This window comes from Perca fluviatilis, chromosome 21 (genome assembly GCF_010015445.1).
Source record: "Perca fluviatilis chromosome 21, GENO_Pfluv_1.0, whole genome shotgun sequence".
Lineage (NCBI taxonomy): Eukaryota > Metazoa > Chordata > Actinopteri > Perciformes > Percidae > Perca > Perca fluviatilis.
Window position 1 is genome coordinate 26,687,501 of NC_053132.1, and position 26,960 is coordinate 26,714,460.

The 26,960-nt window shown below is 40.6% G+C and overlaps 1 protein-coding gene across 4 annotated transcripts in view; it reads left to right on the top strand.

Annotated features, from left to right (window-relative positions):
* The window catches only part of rab3gap1 (RAB3 GTPase activating protein subunit 1), a 123,427-nt gene extending 96,983 nt beyond the window's left edge, over positions 1-26,444 (top strand). For 3 of the 4 annotated variants that reach the window (XM_039787381.1, XM_039787382.1, XM_039787385.1), the window contains 6 exons: positions 1,586-1,682; positions 3,484-3,587; positions 3,995-4,110; positions 8,606-8,708; positions 14,705-14,728; positions 25,067-26,444. In XM_039787381.1, the coding sequence (XP_039643315.1) occupies positions 1,586-1,682; positions 3,484-3,587; positions 3,995-4,110; positions 8,606-8,708; positions 14,705-14,728; positions 25,067-25,300 (678 nt within the window). In that variant the 3' untranslated portion in view covers positions 25,301-26,444. The remainder of the gene's footprint in view (positions 1-1,585; positions 1,683-3,483; positions 3,588-3,994; positions 4,111-8,605; positions 8,709-14,704; positions 14,729-25,066) is intronic. The other variant, XM_039787384.1, reaches the window with a different exon arrangement.
* Positions 26,445-26,960: the final 516 nt, after the last annotated feature.

Below are 26,960 nucleotides of genomic sequence, written 5' to 3' on the forward strand. Positions count from 1 at the left end.
AAAACACTATATGTAGCAGCTGTGAATCAAATAAACCTATTATAAATAATGTTATGTCATTTTTACTCTTACACTGAATGTTTGCTGCTTCAATCCAGATGAGTATTGAAAAGTATTTTTTCCGCGACTGAAAAAGGCACGTGTTGAGGATGAGGACCAGCCTGAACCGGAGGAATCAGTCTGAAACAGAGCTCAACAGTCCGACCTGTGTAATTAGTTAGGTTATTAATTTGTTTTACAGTATTTTCAGCTTCAACCAGTGTGAAAGACTCGTTTCGTTAGGCATTGAAGTAGGAGATGAGGACAGCATCCAACTGCGTCTCTCTCTCTCTTTCTGAAAATTACATCACATAAACCTATTCTGGTACAACCTCTAAATACAATTATGAACCTGAAAATGAGCATAATATGAGCACTTTAAGGGAGGCTATGCTGATTTTCCACCTGTGTTTGTGTCATTGCAGTGTGGGATGAATGCTGTTTAGCTTCCCGTCATTGCACTAAACTAACTTACATGACAAACTACATCCTTTTCTTACCAAAAATATGAGTACTGACAGTGTGCTCCAAATGCACCTTTCATTTTAATTCGTTTAGCCAACTATTTACCTTGATTTTCAGGTAAAATCAGACCTTAACAGGCTGCAGGGAGAACAGTTGGCTGCCTGCCTGAGGGTCTCCATCAAAGGGTCGAGTCCAGAGGAATTTAACCAAAAGAGGGCATTAGAACTGTTCTTCTCAAAGCCCAGGGACATTAAATGTACAAAATCAGGGTGCTAAGTTTGTCAAAAGGGAGGTAGGGCGAGTCAGAAAATAATATATCTTAATGTCCACCATGACAAGTTGTCTGTTCAACTTCAGACAGTGAGATGGATTACCTTTTATCTTTTTGCCCAAGTAAAGTAATTTGTAAGAAACTATTTTCATTTAATAGTTGTTAACTTATTTGATGTGCTGCACTTTGGATAAATAGACTGAGTTTGAAAATTATGTCTAATGGATGCTTTTGACTTAAGCTGCAGATCATCTTGCTTTTGCTGTCTCACAGAACAATCTTCAGAATGCGATTTTCATCCTTTGACACCTGTTGTGTAGCCTGCTTTTCAAATAATAAATGCTCATGTCCTTGTTTGACAAAATTATTATTAAATGTACAGATTGGATGATCTATACGTAATAAGTATCTATAAAATTAAATGTCCAAATTTAGCATGCAAAGCTTGTCCTTTTGATGTAGGGAGAGTTAGAACAGAATATATTTTTTTATTTGTCAAGTTGATCAATACCCTGTCCTCTTGCCTACCAGTAATAAATAGAAAATAAAGTAGTTGAACACAGGTAATCCCGTTCGTTTCATTTCTTTTTGTGTCTAAAATGTATGCTATACAAAAAAATATTTATGGTTAAATTGCTTACAAGAACACATTGTTTACAAGAGCATATCCTTCTCACCTTTTTTTTTTTTACCCCTGACAAGTTTGCATGCTTGTTAACTATGTTTGTCAAATGTAACCGAGAGCAGCAAGAAGCCAACTGAAGGCGGATGAATAGGGTAAACTAAACCTGGGTTTTGACTGTCTTTTAGGTTCTGCACTATTTGGCAGTACAGAAACCTGCAGATCTGACCTGCCATCTTCTGCCCTGCATACTCCATGCTGCTATTCTGAAGTTAAATGAGGAAGGTGAGTCAAGATTGTTTTGTCAAAAAAAATGTGTTATTAAACAGTCAAACCTATAGACAAACCCCCACAATATTATCAAGACCAAAACATCTGAAACAATTCAAGGCAACATTGGAAATTTCCATCTTTTTACGGATGAATAATTAAACCTTAAACATGAGTGATGCCATTTATGTCAAAAATGGCACACTTTCTCTGAGTCACAACTCAACAACAAAAATGCATGATATACATAGCCCTGCGACTGTCCATTGATAGCCATATTAGAAATCATAGGAAAACAAGTCATACAATTTTTTTTACACAATTTCTTCACTATTAAAAGTAAACAAATGGAAATGTCTGTGCATCCAAGCTAGTTAGAAGCTATTTGAACATTACTTTTTATGGTGCAGATTTGACAAAATTAAACAAATATAGGCTAAAAACATGGAGGTGTTGACATTAGAGGAGGATAAAACTCTGCCCTCTGCCTTACAGATATGTATAGTGAGTTTAAATTGTGTTGTATGGATTGCATGCCTGTGCCTAATTCCTAAGTGGCCGCCTCCTACCCACCTTTCCAAGGCTGAAAAGGCGGCACCCAAACCCAGATAATAACACAAGCAACTATAACTATTTTAGTGCCTATTCTTAACTGGCATCGCCACATGATGCTCACTTAAATGCCGTAGAGATAACCAGGGAGTGTGTCCACTGTCCTCTCCACGTTTCCCATTCATTTATATGGGAGCAGCCCTCCAATGTATTCTCGTAGTGTTGTGGGGACTTTGGAGAAGCAGGGCTTCCACCTCTCAAAAGCTCACGAAAATCTTTTAAACTGATCATCTGAAGTGCATAGCCTATTTCTTGCATAAAATGTTTTCAGAAACACATTACTAATATTTGGTTGAAAATGGGTATAGAAAACAGACTTGTGATTCTTAGTCATAGGCCTATAGACTCACACTATTACATAGCCACCTGGTGGAGATCCCAACACACTACAAACTGGCAAATACTTTACACAGCTGTATCGGCTGCTGTGACTTAACAAAACAACACAAAAATTATCAGATGTACTGTGTTAATCAAAGGTAAATGCAAGGTTTTACAATTTGAAAAAAGTTTTTAACTAGTATATTAAAAGTCAAAGTCAAGTAAAAGGCCAGTATACTTTTCCAAAGTGTATCCCAAGCATTTAATTTAAAGGTAGCCTTCAGATGTACTATGCATAGCTGCAAACCATGTCACCTTTCGGTGGAAGGGGCCACATAATTCAGCTGAACCAAACTTGTTTGGAAGCAGACACCAAGTTAATTTTGAGCAGAAGACAAAATGTCAGTTTCTACACACACCAATATTGTTGGAAAAATCATCCGTATTACCATAATTTGGCTACCAGAATCTGTAATTATGTGTGCATTGTAAAAAATAATAATTTAGTGTGGAGTTCCTCTCTAGGACAGGATCCTGTTTGACCATGTTTGTGATTAAACTGTTTTTGCTTTATGTAAGAAATATGCCAATGAAGTCAACTCAAGTCAATCAAATGTAATAAAGGCTGTCTTCCCTGAAGAATGACTAAATGCTAAAAATGTGGAGAATTATACAAATTACTCTAACTTAGGGAAGAAATGTGTGTGTGGATCACCAGAAGTGTGGGAATTATATAGTATATTATGTTGAAACAATATTTTTCTATGGGCTATAACACATGGAGGGATCATTCCATCTTCTCTTTATTTAATCAATTGCCTGCAACATTATCATTGTTTTTTCTTTCTACTTCTCTCCTTTGTCTTGATCTTCTTGCTAACAGAGTCCGCAGAAGACATTCCATCAGTAAAAAAAAACATACAGCAATCTACATGTCAAGCTAGCAAGCTGCTGCACCCCCTCAACCATGACTACAAGAAGTTAGAGGTCAGTGACAGGGAGGACTGGAAATTAACTCCACAAGCTGCTCATTCTTACTAGGATAAGACATACTGTATGAAGCATCTCTCACTTTGTGTTCCATTGTACTGTGTTGTGTGTTCCATTGTGTGTAGTGTATTGTAAATTGTATGCACTAGTATCTGGCAAAAGTTGATTGTCCTATGCAATTAGACATATTGTCAGTTAAAAGTTGTTTAGCATAAAGTATAGGCTTTTCTCAATGATGATACTGTATTATCATTCTCATTCATAGTGTTGGTTTATTTATTTATCATTTTACAACACTGGGTTGCAACACGTATGGACTGCACTCTACTTATAATTAATGTGAAGTTCCTCCAGCTTCTGTTCTGACATCATGTATTGTATGTGTAACCTTTCTCTACCTGTAGGATTTCATAAACCAGTTGATGGCCATGGAGACAGTCATAACCCGAGCTCGCTCACTCAAGGCCAAGTTTGCCATTTGTGAGGGCGCGAAGGGAGAGGACACAGAAGAGTTAGAGAAGTAAGATACACAGTTCATTATATCTTTCAAAGACACATTTCTGCTATTTACTGTCTTGGAGGGGTTGAGGGGCCCTCGGCACTGCTGCGGGACTCGGGGTTGTGTTGTTTTAGGGCATTTTCACACCGACAGCCTCTAGTTCGGTTGAATCGAACTAGAGTTCATTTGCCCCGCTGGTGCGCTTCGTTTGGACAGGTGAGAACGCGGCAGTCGAACTCTGGTGCGCACCTAAAGCGGACCAAACAAGCGTACCAAGACCTGCTTGAAGAGGTGGTCTCGGTACCCTTTCAATCGAACTCTGGAGCGGTTCGTTTGTAGTGAGAACGTGATCAGTACTCGAACCGCACCATATGTACTCCGCAAATTTGAGCTAGTGTCTCCTGTAGTCAGGTGTGTTAAGCAATATGCGATGCAGCAGAGCAGCAAACTGTGGCAGCTTGGTCACATGAGACACAGCCATCTTCTAACCATATATAAACTGGGAACTATATTCTCAGAAAGGCGAAGCAGTGCTACTTCTGCTACTTGGGCGGAGTGATATGCTTGCAGCACCTGAGAAGTCCCGAGCAGAGAGTAGCAATGCAATGATCAGGAAAAGGCATGCACCCTCTTTGACTCTCTTCCATAGCTCACAATTTAGGGCAGTGGTGGCCTAAAGGTTATAGAAGCGAGCTTGTGACCGGGAGGTTGTCGGTTCAATCCCCAGACCGACAGGATAAAAATGGGTGGGGAAAGTGAAAGAACAGTGCCTGTCCCTCCCTCATTACCACCACTGAGGTGCCCTTGAGCAAGGCCCTTAACCCCAACTGCTCCAGTGGAGCTGCTCAGTGCCCAGCAGATCAGACTGTGGTTGTACTGGGCAGCTTCCAGGTATGAATGTGGAACTGTGTGAATGTGATCAGGGCGTTCCTGAAAAATTTTTATAGCATAAGAGCAAGCAGACTCTCCTGGCCTTTGGCTGCACTCATAGAAATCGGCTGGTGGATCTAAGGAGCCTCGTTCTTGACTGTACTCTGCACTTAGTTCCTCAAATGCTTTCTCTTCTTCTTCTTCTTCTTTCATGTTGGGGTAGGTTCAAAACCTAATGGATATTAGCTTGGGGTGGGAGGGCAGCGCCCATCATCGTCTGCACATCAATTGGGGATGCTATAATCTGACCGGTTTGGTGACATTGAAACTGGTCAAGGGAGGCTGCTGAAGCTCCAAAGCCTTGAAAGGTGGTTTGTAAGGTGACCGTACCGCAGTGGAGTGAGCTGTGGGCCTAGTTCAGGTCCTGGGAATGCCCAAAGGTCTGGTGATCACATAGGTGGTAGTGCAGTTGGCAAATCTGGTGACATTGTTGGTATGCTTGGGTCTCACTATTTGTTGTGGGCTCACATGTCCATGTCTGCCATCGCCCTCTCACTCAGAAGATGAATTTTAGTTCTATCTGAGCCCAAGTGGTGGCTTGTTGCAGGCTCAGGGGAGGGATGAATCAAGGTCGCTGCAGAGGCTCCTTCCAGCCCTGGTGGGAAGTCTTTGTAGTCACTTCATATTTTTCTGGTTATTGATGTTTCTTCTTCTTGTTTTTCAACACACCAACTGGTACCAAATCTGTATATATGCAGCAGCATGGATTCAGAATGTTAATGTTGGGGGAAGTGTTTGGACAGTGTCATGTCCTTTTTTTTTCCAGTGTCAGTTTTTTTTTTTTTTCCTATTAACTTTCTGTTACTGTTTTGGTTTGGAGTGGAGGGGGCAGGAAAAGCACCATTTATTACAATACAAATTATAATTCATACTCTTTATTGATCCCCAATGGGGATATTACAATTTTACACAGTTTGTTAGATCATACTACACACAGGCCTGAAATACACACACACAGGACAGTGAGGACAGTCCACCCAGGTTGACCTAAGGATGCATTAAGGAACTGACCATTTATAGCAAATGGTCATACAGTTTGGCAGAGAGAGGATTGTGCTGAGAAAACTAATATCCCCATACATACATGGCCATTAGATCTCTGGAGGAGGATGTTAGGTTGGTGGAGGGAAGTAGGACCGTTTTTTTAAAGTACACCTGCACGAATATGATTGGATGGTTCTAGTCAGCTGATCCGCACAGTTTTAAATGAAAGACCTGACATCAGCTAATGCAAGTGCAATGTGCTCTGTCCTAGGTACAATTCCAGTGAAATGTAATCCCAATGTAATTTCTATATGTGCAAATTAGTTGTTCTGACCTATTTGCTATGCATAACCGTAAAATTAGGAGTAACAGTAACAATCTTTGGGCTGTTCTGAACACCTTTGGGCTAGGTTCTCAATTTATTAAGATGATCAAGGTCTTGTATGCCGATCCTTCAGCAATGGTTACCCAGGTAGTATTTGCTCCTCCCAGTTTCCTGTATCAAGGGGCACCCATCAGGGGTGTCCCCTGTCCCCATTGCTTTTCACCCTCTCTCTAGAACCACTGGCCCAGAAAATTAGACAGCATCCCTCTTTACTTCCTATTACTTTTTGCAATACAGAATATCATTATATGCCGATGATATCTTACTCTATGTTGGTGACACAGGGTCCTCTATATCACATTTATTATCCACCTTTGATTTATTCAGCTCTTTTTCTGGATATAAGATCAGTTGGACTATATCATCATTAATGCACTTAAATTCAGCCTTATCGCTCATGCCCCTGCCCCCTAACATCCCAATAGTAAGGCAGTTAAGGTACCTCAGTGTTGACATACGTATTCCCATCTACATCTCTCATAGGATCACAGAATTTCCAAGGAATATATAATCAAATTGAGAGGGATCTTGAATGCTGGTCTAAGATACCAAATTCCCTTCGAGCCTGCATATCAATTGTAAAAATGGATGCACTTCCTCGTATAAACTTTTACTCCTCTATGTTCCCCTTGCACCACCAAAGGGGTATTGGGAAAAATTGCATTCCTGCATATCTAAATTTGTATGGAATGGATGAGACCGCTCTTGAAACTAAAAACCCTTCAACGAGAAAGGACACAGGGAGGATTAGCTTTACCTAATTTTAAGATGTATTCTTAATCTTTTGTTCTTCGCCCCCTGTCTGTATGGTTTAATCCAAATGCTTCGGTGTCCTGGAGACCAATTGAGGAGAACCTTTCACAATCTCATAGACTACAAGATCTAGTGTACTCCAATATACTGACTAAGTTAAGTTAAGGTTAAGAAACACCTAGGCCCTCTGATTTCCTTTTTGCTCATAACTTGCCGTTCTGTAATGAGACACGTTGGATTAGATCTTAAATGACATAAGCATTCCCCTGTATTTAATAACTTTTCTCTTCTTATTGGCAAAGCACCATTTTCTTTTCCACAATGGATGGGTAAGGGAGTGTATGTTCTCCAAGACTTGTATGACGACAATGGTTTACAAGCTTTCAATGATCTAAAAGCTGAATATCCGTTGCCTGGCACATCATTTTTCTTTTACTTGCAGTTGAAATCTGCCATGAAGGCATATGGTGTACCTTGGGGAGTACCACTCCTAACACACCCACTGCATAAATTATTTTCTGTACAAGGACAAACACGAGGGATGGTTTCCGATCTTTAAAAATGTATCTCTGACCCTCGTGTCTTTTATCAATAGAAGGTGTATGGTGTAGGGATTTATCCTCTATCAATTAGGAGATTTGTGGGACACAGTATGGGAGAATCTACAGGATGCATCCAGAAACCCAGATCACCAATTAATACATTTAAAATGTATACACAATATGTATCTTACCCCAAGAAAACGTCATGCTATGAAAATCATCCCATCTCCTAATTGTGACCTATGTACACTTGCTGTCTCAGGGTCATTTATACATATGTTTTGGGAGTGTCCCAATGTGTTTGCCTTTTGGAGACGTGCTGTATATGTCTCACTTTAAGTGATCTGCTTGGAGTTAATATTCCACTGTCACCGAGATCTACAGCATGGGCTGGTCTCACTGCAGCAAAAAAAATGTTTGCTTTGCGATGGCAACCGCCTCACACATTGTCGTGGCAGCAGTGGGCCAACTCTTTTCTAGACATAGTTATGATGGAGAGATCTGTGGCATGGGTACATGGAGTTAGTTGGAACACTTACACCTTGGTTAAAGAAAGAGTGCAGCATAAATGTATTTGACTAATTTTTATCATATCGGATATTATATCTGTTTGTATGGTTTCTTTTTTTTGGGGAGAGGTCGAGAGATCAGGGACAAGGGTCGGTAAGGGGATCGCCATGGGATAGGGAGGGTGGGGATATTTGTTCTGTGTTTGTGAGGTATAAGGTTTTGTGATGTTTTTAAAAGTCTAAACCTATACTATTATTTAAAGTGTACCTGTTTATTATCAATAAAAAAATATCTTAATAAAAAAGGGAGTAACAGTGACATTTGAAGCCAAATTGGTCTACTGGCAACAGGGCTCTACTGTGACCAATTAACTGTCCCATGCCACTGGATAATATTTGATGTCTTTCTCCAGGTTTGTGAGCTCCCTGCTGGAAGAACCAGAGGTTGTGGTGATTGGAGCCGGCCAGGGGCCAGCTGGTAGCATCATCCACAGGCTCTTTGTCAACGCTCAGAGGGTAAGCAGCCTCACTCTCTGTCTCACTCCTGCTCCCTGTCACACAGTTCACCAGGGGTAGTTATCTCATTATATGGTGATGGTAACCTAGTGTATCTTAGCATGTAGTCTGGCTCAAAGGATGTACATTGCTGGGATTTAGCCTGATGCGCCAAATGTCCCTCCCCTCTTAATACAAACAAGCCAGAGTGTGTTGTTTTTCCCCTATTCCAGATAAAGTGCTGCTCATGAGTATAGGAACCCATGCTAAAGTTGACTAAAAAGAGGAATAAAAAAATAATCTTTTGGAAATTGATCTTAATGCCTTAATTAAAAAAATGAGGAAAAATACAAAAATTTTCTTTGTGAATGAATAATGTATCGTGAATAAATAAATGTTCTTCCTTAAAATACAGGGGGGCATAAGTATAGACACCCCTATGTTAAATTCCCATAGAAGCAGGCAGATTTTTATTTTTAAAGGCCAGTTATTTCATGGATCCAGGATGCATCCTGATAAAGTTCCCTTGGCCTTTGGAATTAAAATAGCCCCACATCATCATATACCCTTCACCATACCCCCTGTATTTTAAGGAAGAACATTTATTTACGATACATTATTCATTCACAAAGAAAATTGGTGGTCTCAAAGGTTGGATTTTTTCAAATTTTTTCAAGGCATTAAGATCAATTTCCAAAAGATGGTTTCTTTATTCCTCTTTTTATTCAACATTAGCAGGGGTTTTAACTTTACAAAACTTTAAATGAAGCATTTAACACCAATGTGAGGCCCGAATGCAGATATGGCCATCTTTGGTGTATTAATAAGTGAGGTCTTAATGACCACTAATAAGAAAAACGCATTTGCTTTTGCCTCCCTGTTGGCTCATAGAAGGATAGTGCTGGATACCTGATGTGAGCTTTACACAAAGTGGAAAATGCTCCCACTTTCAACCTCATCCTCCTCCCTTATTTTTAATTATTGTTATTTATTTTGTTTTGTTGATAATGGCAGTATGTGGGTGGCGTGGGTGGGATGGAATTGATTCTCAAATAAGAAAACAGAAATCAAGACTCTGTACCTAAATGAATAGATCTGTATTGTCTTATCTTGAATACAAATCTTGAATAAAAACATGGTTTAAAAACATGGTCCAGTGGGACCTGCAACCAAGCCAACCAGCGTACAACTGGCTAGTTAGCTGTGCCTTCACGCCACACCGATCACAGAAAATGAACCAAAAGAAGCTGTCACCCATGTAACGCGAGAGCAATGTGCTTTGTGTGGATGAAGCATTCAATTTGGGGTTGTCTAGACCTACTCTATCTGTAAAGTGTCTCGAGATAACTCTGTTATGATTTGATACTATAAATACAATTGAATTGAAATTGAGTTGAATTGAATTTGACTCATTTAGCGCCTGGGTCACTCCACTCTACTGCAAAACCTTGCCTCTGGGACTTGGTACCAGGAAGTTGGTCAACTATGGAAACAGCACACATAAAAATGGCTGCCGCTAAATTGATTTGAATAGGAATGGCCTTTCTATCCATTTTATTTCTACTATTGCAGTGCCCATTTGGAGCCTGTGCCTATTCGGAACGGGCCGATTGCTTGGTTCCCAGTATTTTTTTCCCTACAACTTTATCTATAAGCATAACTATAAGCACGGTTCAATCGGGCTCAACGAGGCTACAGCTCTTCTTGAGATTCGGCGTTGCCTTTTTTTCCGTCTAGCCGTCACACAACAAGGTAGGCGATGTGTCCTAGCAGCCTGCTGAAGGAACCACAAGAGCGCGAAGAACAGCCGGAAAAATGCCTGCAACTGTCGGCAACAAAACAATGTGCTGGAAAGCCCAAGAGCCTGGGCATTCAACTGACATGTTTGTGTACGATTCATTTTATCATCTGCATGTAGGGTAGACCTCAATCAGTTGTTGGTGGATGATCACTTTTTAGCACAACACAGAATGGTCGCAGGCGGCATCGTTTGAAGACGGATATAAATACAGAGGTTCCTCGATTTTTTAATTAGATGTGTAGAACACTGTTTTCAATTGGAAATTGTATTATTGAAAGTGAGACAATTAGGAATGCTTTTGCTTTGGGAACAAAATAGTATTCAATTACCTAGGCCCGATTCTTTTTAATTCTAGCTCTTATCAATTTCTTGTTCTCATTCTTGGCATATTTTTTCAGCAAAAAAAGAAACCAAATATGTTGGACGCAAATCCTGCTTTATTTTCTGCAGATTTGGGTTGCCACAAACAGTCAAAAACAACAAACAGAGGGGAAAGAAGTCTTCTCTGAGAAGAGCTGTGATATTGTGATGCAGCTATTTATCTACTATCTATTGTGAAACTGTATCGCTCCTTAGCATTACAATATATGTATGTGTTTTAGGAATGTCATGAGAACCGCTACTTCGGTACGTAGTCAGTACCAAAATTCTAAAGATAATTTTTTGGGGGCTTTCATGGCCTTTAATTGACAGTATAGCTTGAAGACAGAAAAGGGGAGAGAGAGGGTGTTGACATGCAGCAAAGGGCCACGGGTCGCATTCAAACCCGGGCCGCTGCCAAGCACTATGCCTACATTGGGGCGCAAACTCTACTGTGTGAGCTAGAGGTCAAACTTTAGCGCTTGTTTTAGTGGACCTCTATAACAGGGTTTTTCCTGCAAAGCGAAATTTTTGGCGCCACCCAAAAGTGGTTTTAGCCAGCGCCAAAGGAAAATCACCAGTGCCAAAAAGTCTGACTTTCATGCAGCCAGCCTATGGCGTTATATATGTGTCACATTCCTGAGCGAGTAATTGTATGTTTTGAGCGCAGAGAACTATATTTTGCAAGCACATTACATTACATTTTGAACAGAAATTAACACTCGCAAAAAATTATTTAGTTTGAGTAAACAAAAACCTATTTCGTGGCACAATAAATGTATTTGCATGTCTTTCTCTGCTCGCAGGTAAAAGCTGCTGCGCTCCGGTCATTTCTCCCTTGCTCTCAACCTCTTCTCTCTGCGCGCTCAACTCTAGACGCGCTCGCTCAAATTTCACAGCGTTACAAGTGTGCCACAAAACCAACCAATCGCAGAATCAAAAGGTCAATTCTGATTGGCTGTTCGTCTCCAATTAGATTGCAATATCAGGAAACAAAAATCTAGGAGGAACCGTCTTTTTCAGTCAACACTTGTTGGTACGGCAAATACCGTCTACAGTGGAGCTGTTCGACTAATGTTACTGGATTAAAACACATTTCGGTCAGTATTTTGTATTATTGACATAGCTATATCACAGAAATGTCTTAATATTTGTGTGTACTATAATGCCGTTGTTTTGTTTGACTCATACCTCCTTATGTTTGACTCATCCTTCACAAGCAATCTAGCTAGCTCACACACAGCAGCCGACATGTCATCTGAACAGGCCTCGCAGCACTGTAACTAGCTAAGTTAGGTCTCGCAATGCGAGAATGGCAGACAACAATGAGCCTATAGCCACATGTAAGTAGTTTTTAATACTTTGGTTACATTACCGTATTTTATTAACCTGAATTATGTTGCTATATTAGCTTGCGAATGAGCTATCCGTTGCTAATGCTAATTTATCTCAAAAGCAGAAACGTTAGCTAACTACTGCCAAGATATGATTTCACGAGAGACCAGAGAGGTGTTATAAGACTCGTCAAGTGTTGTCATCTGTCTTAAAATGAAATCATATCTTCGCAGTAACGTTCGTTAGCTACTGCTTTTTGACATAAATAAGCTAGCTAGCTAACGTTTGCAACGGATAGCTACTTTGCAAGTCAATTGAACCAACCTTAAAGAATTAAGGTTAATAAAACACCACATCGATGTAACCAGTATTACAAACTTCTTTTAAGTGGCTGTATTGTGACATTTTAGGTTTGTTCAGATGAATATGTTGGATGCATAGACTGTATCCATGCTGGGCTAGCTAATGTTAGATTTCTTTGTAATGTAATTCAAGAAACGGTGTTGTGATTAACACAACTATTAAGGCATGTCTGTAATATACCGGTCGGTCAATAATATAAAATACTGTGGATCAGTGCTTTCCAACCCTTCTGGTCTGAGGTTCCCACACATCCCTGTCATATTAACTCACATACCCACCCCGTCAATTCCCAATGTGTTCACACTATCCTATTAAAGTGAATATTCTTACATTTTCATGCAATTGAACTATAGACATTTAGGTTGGTTTGGTCAGAAATTCTACTAGCTTGGCCTTTTACTTGAAGTGTGGTTAATGTTTTAAAAGTCATACATTACTTTTAACTAATCATTTAAACTGTTAGCTAAGTCAGTAGGCCACTTTTAGCTTTTTATTTCTACCATTGATTACTTCGCTATATGTTTAAACATATGTGTTGAGCTGTTTCAGCTGATATATTGTTTTAAATCAATCATAATTAAATTATTTTGATTAGTTAAGCTGCTCCACAATCTTTCCAAGTACCCACTAGCTACAGCAGAGATACCCCTTCTGGGGAATCACTGCAGGTGTTGTGTCAAAAACTGTTTCCCTGTAGATATGTCTTTCCTGCTACAGTGCCTTGCGAAAGTATTCGTCCCCCTTGAACTTTTCGACCTTTTGCCACATTTCAGGCCTCAAACATAAAGATATAAAACTGTAATTTTTTGTGAAGAATCAACAACAAGTGGGACACAATCATGAAGTGGAACGAAATTTATTGGATATTTCAAACCTTTTAAACAAATAAAAAACTGAAATATTGGGCGTGCAAAATTATTCAGCCCCCTTAAGTTAATACTTTGTAGCGCCACCTTTTGCTGCGATTACAGCTGTAAGTCGCTTGGGGTATGTCTCTATCAGTTTTGCACATCGAGAGACTGACATTTTTGCCCATTCCTCCTTGCAAAACAGCTCGAGCTCAGTGAGGTTGGATGGAGAGCGTTTGTGAACAGCAGTTTTCAGTTCTTTCCACAGATTCTACTGGACTCTCCCAGTGAGCATGCTGCTCTGGGGATTGACTGCTGTCTCCACAGTTTCGACCACTGCAGCAAAGAGAGGCGTCATCGTCCCACTGCAGAGAGACTCTGCTAAGCCCCGTTCACGTAACTGCGGCTGTTTAGTTAAATTGTATTTCATGCTATAATGGTTAAACTTTTAAAGCAATCTGCTGTTCACATGCAGACATTTTCACCATAAGTTGGTGCCTAAAAATTTATCCGAATGCAGGAAATTAAGTCTTTGACAAAAAACATTTCCTAGGGGAGGACCCACAGACTCACCACTTAATATCCGTCCCCGAAAAGGCCCATTCTGAGCCAGGAAAAACCCTGCTATAACGTCAGTTAAGTTAACTTTAACCAGCTCGGTTCTATGTGAAAAACCGCAGCTACGGCAAACACAAAAACTAAACGTGCTTGCTGTCTGGGAGTTTGTGATGAACTCATGGAAGACTACCGTATGCTGGCTGTGTGGTGATGCCAGGCTTTGGAGCAGCCGTCTGTGAAGACTGACGTTTTCTCCTAATTACATGTAAATCACACTATCCTTGTCATTTCCATTCAATCCACTCCACACCACAAGAGTAACAAAGTTGAGACAAAAAAAAAACTGACAATGAAAAAAGAGTGATATGACACTGTCCTAAAACCCCCAAGTGTTATCCTAAAATACACCTTTGGCATTGGTATTGATGACTACATTTTTAGTATCATGCTATCCGTAGTTGCCACTATTGTTTTTTTGTTATAATTTTCAAATGTTTAAATAAAGGAATTCATGTTTAAGTATATATTTATTTATTTTTACACACACCTTGGTATAAAGTATCATGTACTTTTGGTGCCGTCTACTAGATTTTTGGTATTGTGACATCCTTAATGTATGCTTGTGAGGTATTGGGCAGTCAAGCAGTTCTCAGAGCCTCTAGAGACACAAATATGTGCTTTTTCTTTTTTGTTGTACATTTCCTTCATTCTACTGTGTTTTTGTTGTTTCTTTCCATGCTGCTTACGTCAAGTTGGCTGACTTCACCAGTGACGAGGTAAACGCAAGCAATGAGATTTCCTCCTAAATACCAGTATACCTCTATCCCTAAATAGTCCTTAAGTACTATTCCAACAGCAAATACACACACAGAAATACACAAGTTCAGACACAGAGTGTAGGACCCTAATGTTTATTAAACAAACATGAAAATAGTGAATATTTGTACTGCATAACACACATTCCATATAAGGTATAAAACTCCTACAGCCAATCCTATAAAGCCTCAGCAAGTCCATCCCCTGCAGTTTTTTTGCAAACACACACAGGCATACACACAGCCACTTTCTCCTCCAAAGCTTCTATCAGTTCCATAAATGACAGCACTTAGAACAAATGAAACCTAAAGACATTTCTAAAGTGCAAATAAACCTCTTTCTATCAAATGTATTTTATCTTCATTTCCTCTCATTTTTCTCTATGTGACCTGCTTTAAAAACATTTTGGTGACATGGAGGTTTGCATAGCAAAACAATTATAACTGTGGTAGTCTTATTACTCTTGTGTTGCACTTAGAGAAAGCTGCTCTTTGAGTCCCTATAGCTCCAATAGCAGTTGCATGCTATAAAATTTACAATTTAGGTCAATGGTAAATAGTAATCAGAGTCCTAAATATGACCAGCTCCTAATGGGGACGCAAACTTAAACCAGTTTCAACCAGCTTTATGCCACCTGCATTTGTGTAACTTAACTTCAGTAAATATGTGACATAAAATAATCTAAATGCATTAACCATCACCAGAACTCTATGAAATATTCATTACATGTCATTTAGCTGACGCTTTTATCCATAGCGACTTAGAATTGCTATATATCAGAGGTGGCACACCTCTGGAGCAACTACGGGTTAAGTGTCTTGCTCAGGGACACATTGGTTGATGTATCGCAGTGAGAATTGAACCCAGATCTCCCACATCAAAGGCATGTGTTATACCCACTGCGCCATCACCACCCCACGTATTCAAGGGTTTTATTAAGTATAACTTTAGGAATAAAGCAAAAAAAATCCAATAACTGTTTTACCTGGCTAGGGTTTGCCTTCTGTTTATTCACATGTATTTACTACATCCCACAATAACCTGCAGTATCACTTTGTCCAAGCAGTTGATTTAACTAAGGGTACGTGCTGACATTTTCGGTAAGCGTATTGTCTCATTTCTGGTGCTTCAGTGTAACGGACGCTAGTTTGCTGCACCAGCTAAACTTATTCAACTCTGTTTTTGTTTAATTTAGCGGCTAATTGACAGATTGCATTTAAACTACACTAGTATTACTCAAGCAGTGTACATTGTACAATTTGGTCGAAATTTCGGACCCTTAAGGGTCCAGGCCTAAGGATATTTATAGGCCAAAATTGACTTTTGGTCATAGCGCTGGCAACAGGAAATCAGCCTTACAAACATCATCCGATTTACAGGGAACTTATAATGTGTGATCTACATGTGATACTGAGCCGCCCCCTATACTTTAACCACACCCACTTACCCTTTCATAACATTTGAACCGTTTAAGGTAGAGTCTTGTGTGAGGTATCAATGAACTCAGCAGAGACTTCCTTTTATATTGGTAAAGGTTTGCCCTGACCCCTATGCTTTTGCCACGCCCCCTTTCACAGCTAATGAACTGTATGACGTAGAGTCTTGTGTGAGGTATCATTAAACTCAGCAGGGAGTTCCCTTTTCTTTTTTTAATTAACTTTTTTATTCATTCCATTCAGCATTGTCCCATTAGCATTTAACATCTCACACACGTTTTCCACGTATACAGAGTATACAAATATTTCACAACAGGGATCATACACATGAATAGACAAAAATTCACAATTAAACACAAAACTCAGTAGACTCGAAATTATTACATTTTTCATTTAACCCTTTTGGTTTGTTGGTTTCATTTCTCATCCACTTTATTAGGGCCCGAGCGCCGACAGCGGCGAAGGCCCTATTGAAACTGAAGGAATTATTATTTCGTCAAATGAATTGCCTTTTTGAGGGGCTTAACATATTCAAAAACTCACCAAATTTGGCGGTCGCATCAAGTCTGGTGAAAATTTTACGTATTTTAAGGGTTTCGCGAATAGCTGCCCAAATATGGCTCGCTAGCGCCCCCTACAAAGTAAAAAAAATAAAATTGAGCCCCTGCAGTGCGTTTAACGTAGACTCACGAAACTTGGTAAACATTTGTAACATGTCAAGACATACAAAAACCGTCATTGGAGCCATACCCTAAACCCAACAGGAAGTCCGCCATTTTGATTTCAAAGTTCGAAATTTTGCGATTTTGGCCATTTCCGCATGTCGTACTTTAACGAACTCCTCCTAGAGATTTCATCCGATCAACTTCAAACTTGGTCTGTGCCATCTTAAGATGTTAAAGATGAAAAGTTGTTAAAAGAAAAACTTTTTGTCATAGGGCGTGGCCGTGGCGGGGCGGCCATTTTGTGCGTTTCACCGCTGAAACAGGAAGTGGGTGTAACTTGAGTGTACATTGTCCAACTGGCTCGAAACTTGTCACGATTCATTTGAGTCCAACCCTGAGGACAAATAAAGGCCGATATTTACTTAAAGTCATAGCGCCCCCTAGTGGCAATAGGAAGTAGGCCTAAAAGTCAAGGTGCTATACTTTAACGAACTCCTCCTAGAGATTTCATCCGATGGACTTCAGACTTGGTCTGTACCATCTCAACACCTTAACGATGAAAAGTTATTGAAAGAAAAACTTTTCGTCAGACGGTGTGGGCGTGGCAGCCATTTTGAGTGTTTAGCGATGAACAAAGAAATTGTTGTAACTTGAGTGTACGTTGTCGTATCTGCCCGAAATTTCTCGCGATTGACAAGGGTCCAGACTTGAGGACACCTACAGGCAAAAATTGACTTTTGGTCATAGTGCCCCCTGCTGGCAACATGAAATGCGATACTGAGCCGCCCCCTATAATATGCCCACACCCACTTAGTCAGGCCACGCCCCCTATCATAACATTTGAACCGTTTAAGGTATACCCTTGTGTGAGGTGTCATTGAACTCAGCACAGACTTCCTTTTTAATTGGTGATGGTTTGACCCGCCTCATAAGCTTTAGCCACGCCCCCTTTCATAACATTTTAACCGTTTAAGGTATACCCTTGTGTGAGGTGTCATTGAACTCAGCACAGACTTCCTTCTTCATTGGTCATGGTTTGACCCACCCCCTATGCTTTAGCCACGCCCCCTTTCACAGCTGATGAACCGTATGATGTAGAGTCTTGTGTGAGGTATCATTGAACTCGGCAGGGAGTTCCCTTTTCATTGGTGATGATTTGCAACGTCTGAGTGCCGAGCGAATGCACGGTCACAAGGAGCGGCGTCCGCCGGTAACCCTGACGCACGCAGAGGCGCGAGGGCCCATCCATCGCTGCTCGCAGCTTTAATTTTTGTGTTGTTTTTCTAGTTTCTTAAGATCTGATTCTAGTTTATTGAGTTTTTTCTGTTTTTGCCTTTTCAAATATGCTGATTTAGCAATTAGTTTCCCTCTAATTACCGCTTTACCAGACGCTTTATCCCATAGCACTGATGGAGACACCTCATCATTATCATTCTCCCTTACATACGTCCAGTGGTTAAATTGGGCCGGGGCTCTCCGGGGCTTAGCCCCGGCACATAAGCCTGCTTGTTTGTCCGGATGTGCCTGCTTGCAGTCTAAATATGTCACATACAATTTGATGAAAGTGCTGCTTTTGAAAACATGATATTTCTGACAATAAATGAAAGATGTCTGAAATGGCATGCCTATTTTGTCTTGGCGGAGCTGTGATGAGAACAATCAGAACACGGCAACAACCCGCGCAGCACTGCAATTCACCACTGCAGGTCAACAACATAACGCCGAAGTGTCTACGTTGGTAGGATTAGCAGATAAAATGCCTTCTCCCAAAGCTAAAAACCCTGTTCGCAGCGATGGAAGCCTGGTGCTCGGAAGCTCCACCGGCCGCTACGAGTTCATGTCGCTGACCAAGCCGTTGAACCGGTTCTTGCTGTCACATCTTCTCCAGCGGCAGGGCTCCGAGCCAGCCACGGCTCGCCTCCGAGCATCAGAGAGCCCCACTCAGTGCCGTGTGTGCGTGTGTGTGTGGTAGTAAAGAGAGAGAATGGGAAAAGGAAGTTTGTGTGAGGTGGACCTGATCACCACAGACCCAAATCTTCTCAGCTGTTGCTATGTCATATGCTGCACGGTCTCTTCATGTGGCACATTATGTTTGGCACATTGTATGGGTCACTTCATTAACAAAGTAATACAATGTGTATCATCACATGACTGATTAACAGTAATGTAAATGCTAAATGCCCTGAATACCTGTTGATACTACGACAATGCAAAGTATAGGCTCTTAACCTTGCAGTTTTGAACATAACATGTAAGACTCGATTTCTCCATTACTTTGCACAAAACTCTCCAGAAAGTGCCATTTAATAGTTTAATTTGTGGTTTTACCTGATATTACAATGGCCATTCCCTTCCTATGACCTGTTCTATAGGATGAAGAAAATACTTAATTAAATTCTTTTCTTTTAAGCTTTCCATGCTCCCTCTCTGACAGGTGGGTCTCCTGCAGCAGAGCCACTCCCACCCCCTCTTTCTTTATTTTACCTAGTATCTTTGTCCATGTGACCAACAGCTCAAAGAAAAAACGAACAGAAAAAACAAAAGGAAATAAACTCCCCGACTTTTGATAAAAATATGTAGAGGAAATCGCCCTATTAAAATGAGCATAGATAAGTTCTCAAATGAATAGATGCCCTTATCTCACCTTAATCATGTGCAGATCATAATCCACGTACACAGAAATTATTCAAACCTTGTCCTTAAATCCGAAGTCCATCTGAGTTTGTGCTAGATCCTCTCAACGGTTTGCAGTTTTTGTTTAAATCCGGTTCTGTCTCTTTGGATGGTTAATCCTTTTTAGCTCGGCTGTCCTGCCAGGTTAGGCTCCTGATCCTCTCTAGTCCACTCTCCATGGGTTTCACCACCTCCACCTGAAACCCTCTCCTCACCATGTCCTTAGTCGCCTCTTCAGCCATGTTCTCCTTCAAAACGTTCTTTGCCTCTGCATACTCCTTCCGCTTTCTCAATACCTCTGGAGCGTAGTAATGGTCCAGAAACACCTTCTTCTCCCCCTACACAAAGCCTCTTTTCTGCTATGCTATCTTTATTATCTCTTCTTTGCTTCTAAAACTCATGAATCTTACCACAATGGACCTTGGCGGGGAGTCCGGGGTGCCGTAACAAAGTTCCGGTGGGCGTCGCTCCTCGATCTGGAGGTGAAGTGATGGAGAGAACTCCAACTTTTCTCTCAGGAGATTCTAAATCAATCATCGACGTGGCGTTGTCCTCCACTCCCTCCTTCACCCCGCGAATCCTGACGTTTTCCCTCCGGAGTGTCCCTTCTGATCCACCAGTCTGTTCTCAAACCGTTTCTGTAGCTCCAGGAGTTCAAGTGTATCATCCTCAACACACTGCAAACGCTCTTCGGCTTCCAATATCCGCCCCTCGGCATTATCAATCCTGTTATTTGCCACTCTAATGTCTTCCTTAATTTCTTTTAGAGTGTCTGTCTGAATTTTCACGACGTAAATCTCGCAGTTCATGAAGTATCTTCTCCAGGCTTTCCATGTTTTGAGTGGCCTCCTCGCCCTGATCTGTTAGCTCTGATGCTAACGTGTCTTCGTCTTCTCTTCCACTGGCGTGTACCTCGGGTTTTTTAGACTTTCTTCCTAATTTTCCTGTATGCCAGTTGCTTTTTGACAAGTGAACAGGGCGTTCAAAAGTTTAAGTCGTGAGCTCACTTTTTATGGTGCCGCCATTGTAAAGGTGCACTGGAAGTTCCCTTTTCATTGGTGACGATTTGCAGTGTCTGAGTGCCACGCAAATGCACGGTCGCAAGGAGCGGCGTCCACCATTAACCCTGATGCACACAGAAGCGCGAGGGCCCGTTCCACACTGCTTGCAGCTTTAATTATTTATATATATTATATTATATATAATATATATTATTTATTTTTGCACTGGATGATGTTTTAGACAACACAAATGCCTATGTAGCATTGCTGTGTGTGTGATATCAATAAATATATTATTATTTTGAGTATTGGCATAAGTATAGTGTAGACATTATCCACACTATACAGGCAGTGGATAAAATAAACAGAGAAGTAAAAAACATATATATATACAAAAGGGAGGAAGGTCATGGAACAATCACTAAATCAAACAAACAAATTTGTAAATGTAAAAATTGCTCACGATGCAATGTTTATGAAAAATCCATCTGACTGGCTAAATAAACACACCATTTTTTCCAACGCTTCTCACCCAGTACTTTTTGAAGTCGTATAGAGTAAGTCATGCTTTCCAATAGATGCAGGTGTTTAACAATTTTAATAATCGTTAACAATCTTTTAACAAAGAGACCAACAGTAGGGGCATTTTTCTGAAGCCAACACTTTGTCAGCAAAATCCTCATCCAACTTCAAATCTGCGTTCTCAACCCTCGAGTCAAAACTGGACAAAATTCAATCTAAAGTAGTGGACCAGGAAAGACGAGTGCTATTCCTCGAATCCAATGCCAATGCAGTCAGTGAGAGAATTGGGGCCTTGGAGTCAAGCTGCTCAGTGCTAGCCAATGTGAATGCTAAGCTACAGGCTAAGGTTCTGGAATTGGAGGGACGGAGCAGAAGGAATAACATACGTATCATCGGCCTACCTGAGTGTATCGAGGGCTCCCATCCCACAGAATTCTTTGCCGGTCTCTTGGTGGAAGTTTTGGGGGAACAAGTTCTTACTTCAACACCAGAATTAGGCCGTGCCCATCGGGCCCTCACCTCCAAGCCAGGCCAGGGCGAGAAACCCCGCTCAGTCGTCATCTGCTTTCACAAGTTCCAAACTCGAGACCTGGTGGTACGTGAATCCCGCAAGATGAGGGGTAGACTCTGGTATCGTGGCGATCCAGTTCACATTTTTGAGGACTACAGCTCCGACATGTTGAAGCAGCGGTCTGAATATCGGGACATCATGAGAGAGCTCTACAACCTCGGTCTCAAATCTGCTCTGCACTTCCCAGCTAAGCTGTTTGTCACACTTAAAAACGAAGGCAAGAAACTGCTTTTCTCCCCCCAGGAGGCTCCAGAGTTTGTGTCCTCATATCGCCGTCCACAGCCTGACGTGTAGATGGAGCTTTTCAGACGTTCACAACTGTGCCACAGCCCAGGCTTAGCCCATTAGGAGGCTAACTGTCCTACGTGCCGTGAGTTTGACTTTTAAATGGGCAACAGTTTGGCTCATATATCTGTTCAATAAGCTACATGTAAGTGCTTATAGGTTTTTCCCTGATTTGGCATTACCACTGCTGGTGATTATTCTTAACTTCATGTTAATTGTTCAGGGTTTTCTTTTTCTTATTTTTTGCCAGCTAATATATGCTACTTTAACTTTCTCCTTGACAGTGAATGTTTACTCTACTTTATAAACCCAGATAATAGCACATAGTATTTCTGCAACTCAGGTGCAAGGTAGGGGTTATAAATTAGTTAGTTGGAATGTGAGGGGTCTCAGTCATGTTATGAAACATGCTAAAGTATTTTCACATTTGAAATCCCTCTCTGCAGATATAATGTTTCTTCAGGAAACACACATAAAGCATACCACTAAAGGGAAACTTAAGGTCAGCTGGGTAGACCAACTATATGAAGAAAATTTTACTACAAAAGCAAAGGGTGTGGCCATTCTAATTAGGAAAAATGTCCCCTTTATTAAGTCCTCTACAATTTTTGATCCCAACGGTAGGTTTCTAATAGTGTCTGGAACCCTAAATTCTGTCCCAATAACACTTGTCCAGTTCTAATGTCATAATTGGAGGGGAACTGTGTGTTAGATCCTCTTCTAGACAAGCAATTTTCCAAATCCCTCCAAAAATCAAACTCCTGCATTCGCTTAAACACTAGTTGATATTTGGAGGCTGAAGCATCCAACTGTGAGGGACTATTCCTTCTTTTCTCCAGTACATAAGTCATACTCCCACATTTTTTTTGGACTCTAAATTGTTATCATTAGTAGAAACAGTAACATACCTACCTATTGTAATATCTGACTATGCACCATTGGCCATGGTACTCACAATGGGGGAGGTTAGAGCTGGACGTAATCAGTGATGATCAGTTCACTGACTTCCTACAAGAACAGATTTCTCACTTTATCACAGACATTGATACAGGTGATGTCAATGACTCCATCCTGTGGGAAACGCTAAAGGCTTTTATCAGGGGACATGTCATAGCTTATGTTTCCAGTAAAAGGAGAACGGAAGGCAGTAGACTCAAAGATATAGAACATGAGCTTTCTCTTCAAGAAGATTTTTATAAGCATAACCCCAATGATGCCACTCATGAAACAATTACCAACTTAAAATCTGAATATATACCATCCTTTCTCAAAGAGTTGGCCTATTACTTGCTAAAACACAACAAAATTACTTTGAGCTGGGTGACGAGCCTCATAGACTCCTTGCAAGGTAGCTGCGACACTCGCGCCATTCATAAAATTAGAGACCGTCAAGGTCACCTCACAACAGATCCAGTCAAAATAAACAAAGCATTTGCTTCATTCTATAAGGCCAGTCTAAAGTCGAATCTGCTCTGATTCTCAGAAAATTAACGATTTTCTGGAGAACAGCCAACTCCCCACACTAGACGAAGCAGCAGCTAAAGCAATGGATGCTGCCATGACCCTGGAGGAGAGCCAAACTGCTATTTCTCAATTTCCTAATAATAAAGCCCCCCGGCCCCGATGGGTTCACCATTGAACTTTATAAGAGATACTCATCTTATCTTGCCCCATTGCTACTGCGCATGTATACTCAATTTTTTTCTTCTTCTGTGGGGTGGGGGGTTGGGGTGGCATAAGCTTTGTAGGCTTTTGTTGTGTTGTTGCTTAAACTTTCAGAAAACCCAGAGGGAAGACTCTTGTATCCTCCATCTCGCCTATGTGCTTTGCTGCCCCCTCTATCTGGCCTGTCGCATCTTGTATTTTCCAGTCTATAAACTTCACCTACAACTTCACAGATTGAATCCAAAGTATCGCTTTCTCTGGGGCCGCCATCTTGTCCTGTTAAAATTTCGCTAACCATAACTTCTTTCTCAATTTGTCGATCACCATTATTTCGTAACCCATATCCGCCTTCCTTACCTTTATCCCCATTCATTTTTATGTCTATGTGTATCTATCTATTTACGCATTATAATTAGTGGGATTTAAAGGCTGGTACCGGAGCTCTGTTTCTAAGCTGTCATGCTGTGTTGAGCGCCACCGGAAGTCCCCGTCTGGAGTTTTTTAGAAAAAAACTTTGATATTTTGTCAACTGTATAAGTTATGTTTATTTTTTCACAGTTTGACTCCCAAGACTTAGCTTTTATTGCTGTGTGTGCGATATTAATACATCTGTGGGATAAAATTTCTCTGAGGGATCAGAAGATTGATGTCAGTAATGTTACTGGTCAACAGCAATGGTTTTCAAAGTGGGGTCCAGGGGGTGTTCCAGCAAAAAGTGAAATAACTTATTTTCACTATAATTCCATCCATAATTAACACAATGACAGAATGTATGATGGTTTTGGTCTTGGCTTTCATAGATTTTCTGTAATAAAACATCTAAAAGCCAAAATCCTATCAGATGGGAACCTTGGGACAATATCTAATCAAATGGGGGCCCGTGGTCTAGCAATGTCAAAAACTTTGAGAACCACTGGTCTACAGGACTAAAAAGTGTGGGGTGTTTTATTTTCTTCTAACAGGCTTTTGTTGGCAGGTCTTTGATGCAGCTTTGATGTATCTAAAAGCTAACATTAGAGTAACGTTTCATAGTAAGATTTTGCAAGGGAAAGTTTTGCATTGCCTGGGGGCTAAGCCTTTGTCTTGTCTTTCAATCCTAGTGACGTCCCTGGACTCAATCAATACACTGCTTTAGGAAATACTAGAGCTCTAAATGTTTAGGAAACAGTCAAAATTAGGTCTAAATAAAAAAGCACTACGTTCACCTTTTCGGTCGCATTTTCTAAAACTGCAGTAAACAGCAATGGTCTTGGAGCTGAGTGCCACAGATAGGTGAGGGAAGTCAGAAATTATTGTTGAATAAGAATTCTTTAAATTTGTTTGTGAAAATGTACATTTGAACTAGCTTTTTTTTTTTTTTTTTTTTTTTCTTTAACTAGTGTATCAGGCTGCAGTTTTCAAACTATATACATCTTTAGCATCTTCTCTGCCTACCTTTTCAGTTCCGGTTAGTAACATTTCACCTTTTCTTCACCCTCAGGCTGCCCATCTGGCACCACTGGACGAAGACTTCGGGCTTGACAGAAAGCCAACTGGAGGAAGCAATAAAATGTCTGACTTCCCTTCTCCGGCAGGGCGTGAAATCCTGTTGCGTACATGTGTCCCTCGGCCAGCACCATACTCCAAAGCTCTGCCACAGCGGCTATTCTGTGTGTTGATGAATGAGGAGTTCAGACTGGCAGGGGCCTTCTCTTCAGACACTTCCTTCTTCTAAGACCAGACGCCTGTTAATTTTTCATCTGAAACCATGTTCCGTTGTCCAATGATGATTTACACCATATAGCCAGAACTGGAATAGCAATGAATGACATGTTTTGGAAATGTTGTTTTTGGAAAGTTCTGAGATGGTAGAGGTATATAAAATGGAATACAATTTATACATATTTGTCTCGTTCGCACAAGATTTAAAAAAAAATCCCATTGGACTTTGTGGACTCTTTACAGTAGGGTGCTGCATGGAATGAGCAGAATACTGTAGATGTTGTCATTTTATCTATGTTAATGTTTATGTTCTTTGCAGTATAAATTGTGATTTCATTTAGGACCACAGTGCAGCAGCAGGAATTACTGTTGATAAGTAGAATTTAGGAGCTTTAATTATATCACCATTTTATACTTTTTCTTGTAATTCAACACTAGTGTGCTATAAAATCATTTCAGAACAAAATCTTAAATTTTACCCTTAGAGCTTACTCTTTGTACATTTCTGAAATAAAAATACTGAAGATATTTTTATTTCAGCCACATGGTTCTCTTGTTCTGGTCTCCTATGTAAGTTTTACAGTAATGACATGCCAAATGATAGCATAACTTCTTACCATTTTTCTATCCTTGGTTGTGGTGCATAGAAAGGGTTTACTGATCTAACTTGTTGATGTGCTAATAGCATTTCAACACCAGTTTATAGGCTTAAGAAGTTGCTGATAGGTGTTTTGGACAGGAATGCTTGTTAATACATGAGTGCACTTACACACCAATAGTCACACAGAATAGATCCTGCTCTGAAGTACAGTTATAAACTTAATATTATAAAAAATATGCTGAGAACCGAAGAGCTGCTTTGTCACTTTTTGGCCCGCCCAAGCCTGTGATATTTTTCTAGTAAGCAGAACCATTCCAGCAATGTAAAAATGTGTGTGTAACAAAGTCACCAGGAAAACGTCAGCCTCCAGACCCCCCATAAGATGTCCCACCCACATTGTCAATGCTTCATATTGTCAATGCCCATGCATTGTAATGTAACAAGTGATGTGAGTCATCTGTGTATTTAAGAACTTTCTGTACAGTACATGTTAATGTTGGTCCTAAAAGTCCTCTAATCTAAGAAGTAAACACTGTTCTGCTTTCTCAATCAGTAACTCTGGCTTGGTCATGTGCATCATCAGGCGTTTTGTACCACTGGTCACACTCAGCATCAGTGATGGGGTGTGATAAGAAGTGTGATCATACGTATTCAATATATACTGTATATCGGGAGATCACGTGACCGACGAATCGTATGGCTGCGCAAGGCTAAAGCTGCTCGGCCCATCTCCACATTTTATTGAAAACCTGGTATATTCTTTTTATTTGACGTCAATTGTTTCATTTATCACCACAGTAACTTAGTGGAATGCCTACAAGAGCGAAAAAGCAGACCTCTCTGCCATTTAACCGAGCACAGAACTCTGCTAACGGGCTAGCGGGGATTCTGATGCTAACGTGGACATTGATGGCATTGAGCAGGCTATGACCACGGTCCTGGAAAAGCAATAAAGCGGGCTTCAATCAGCGGTCTGCATCGCAGTGAAGGAAGCATTAGCAGAAATTGACACCTCTCTACAACACATCAGGACAGAGCTTGAGAGGCAGGGAACTACAGTAAGAGACCTAAT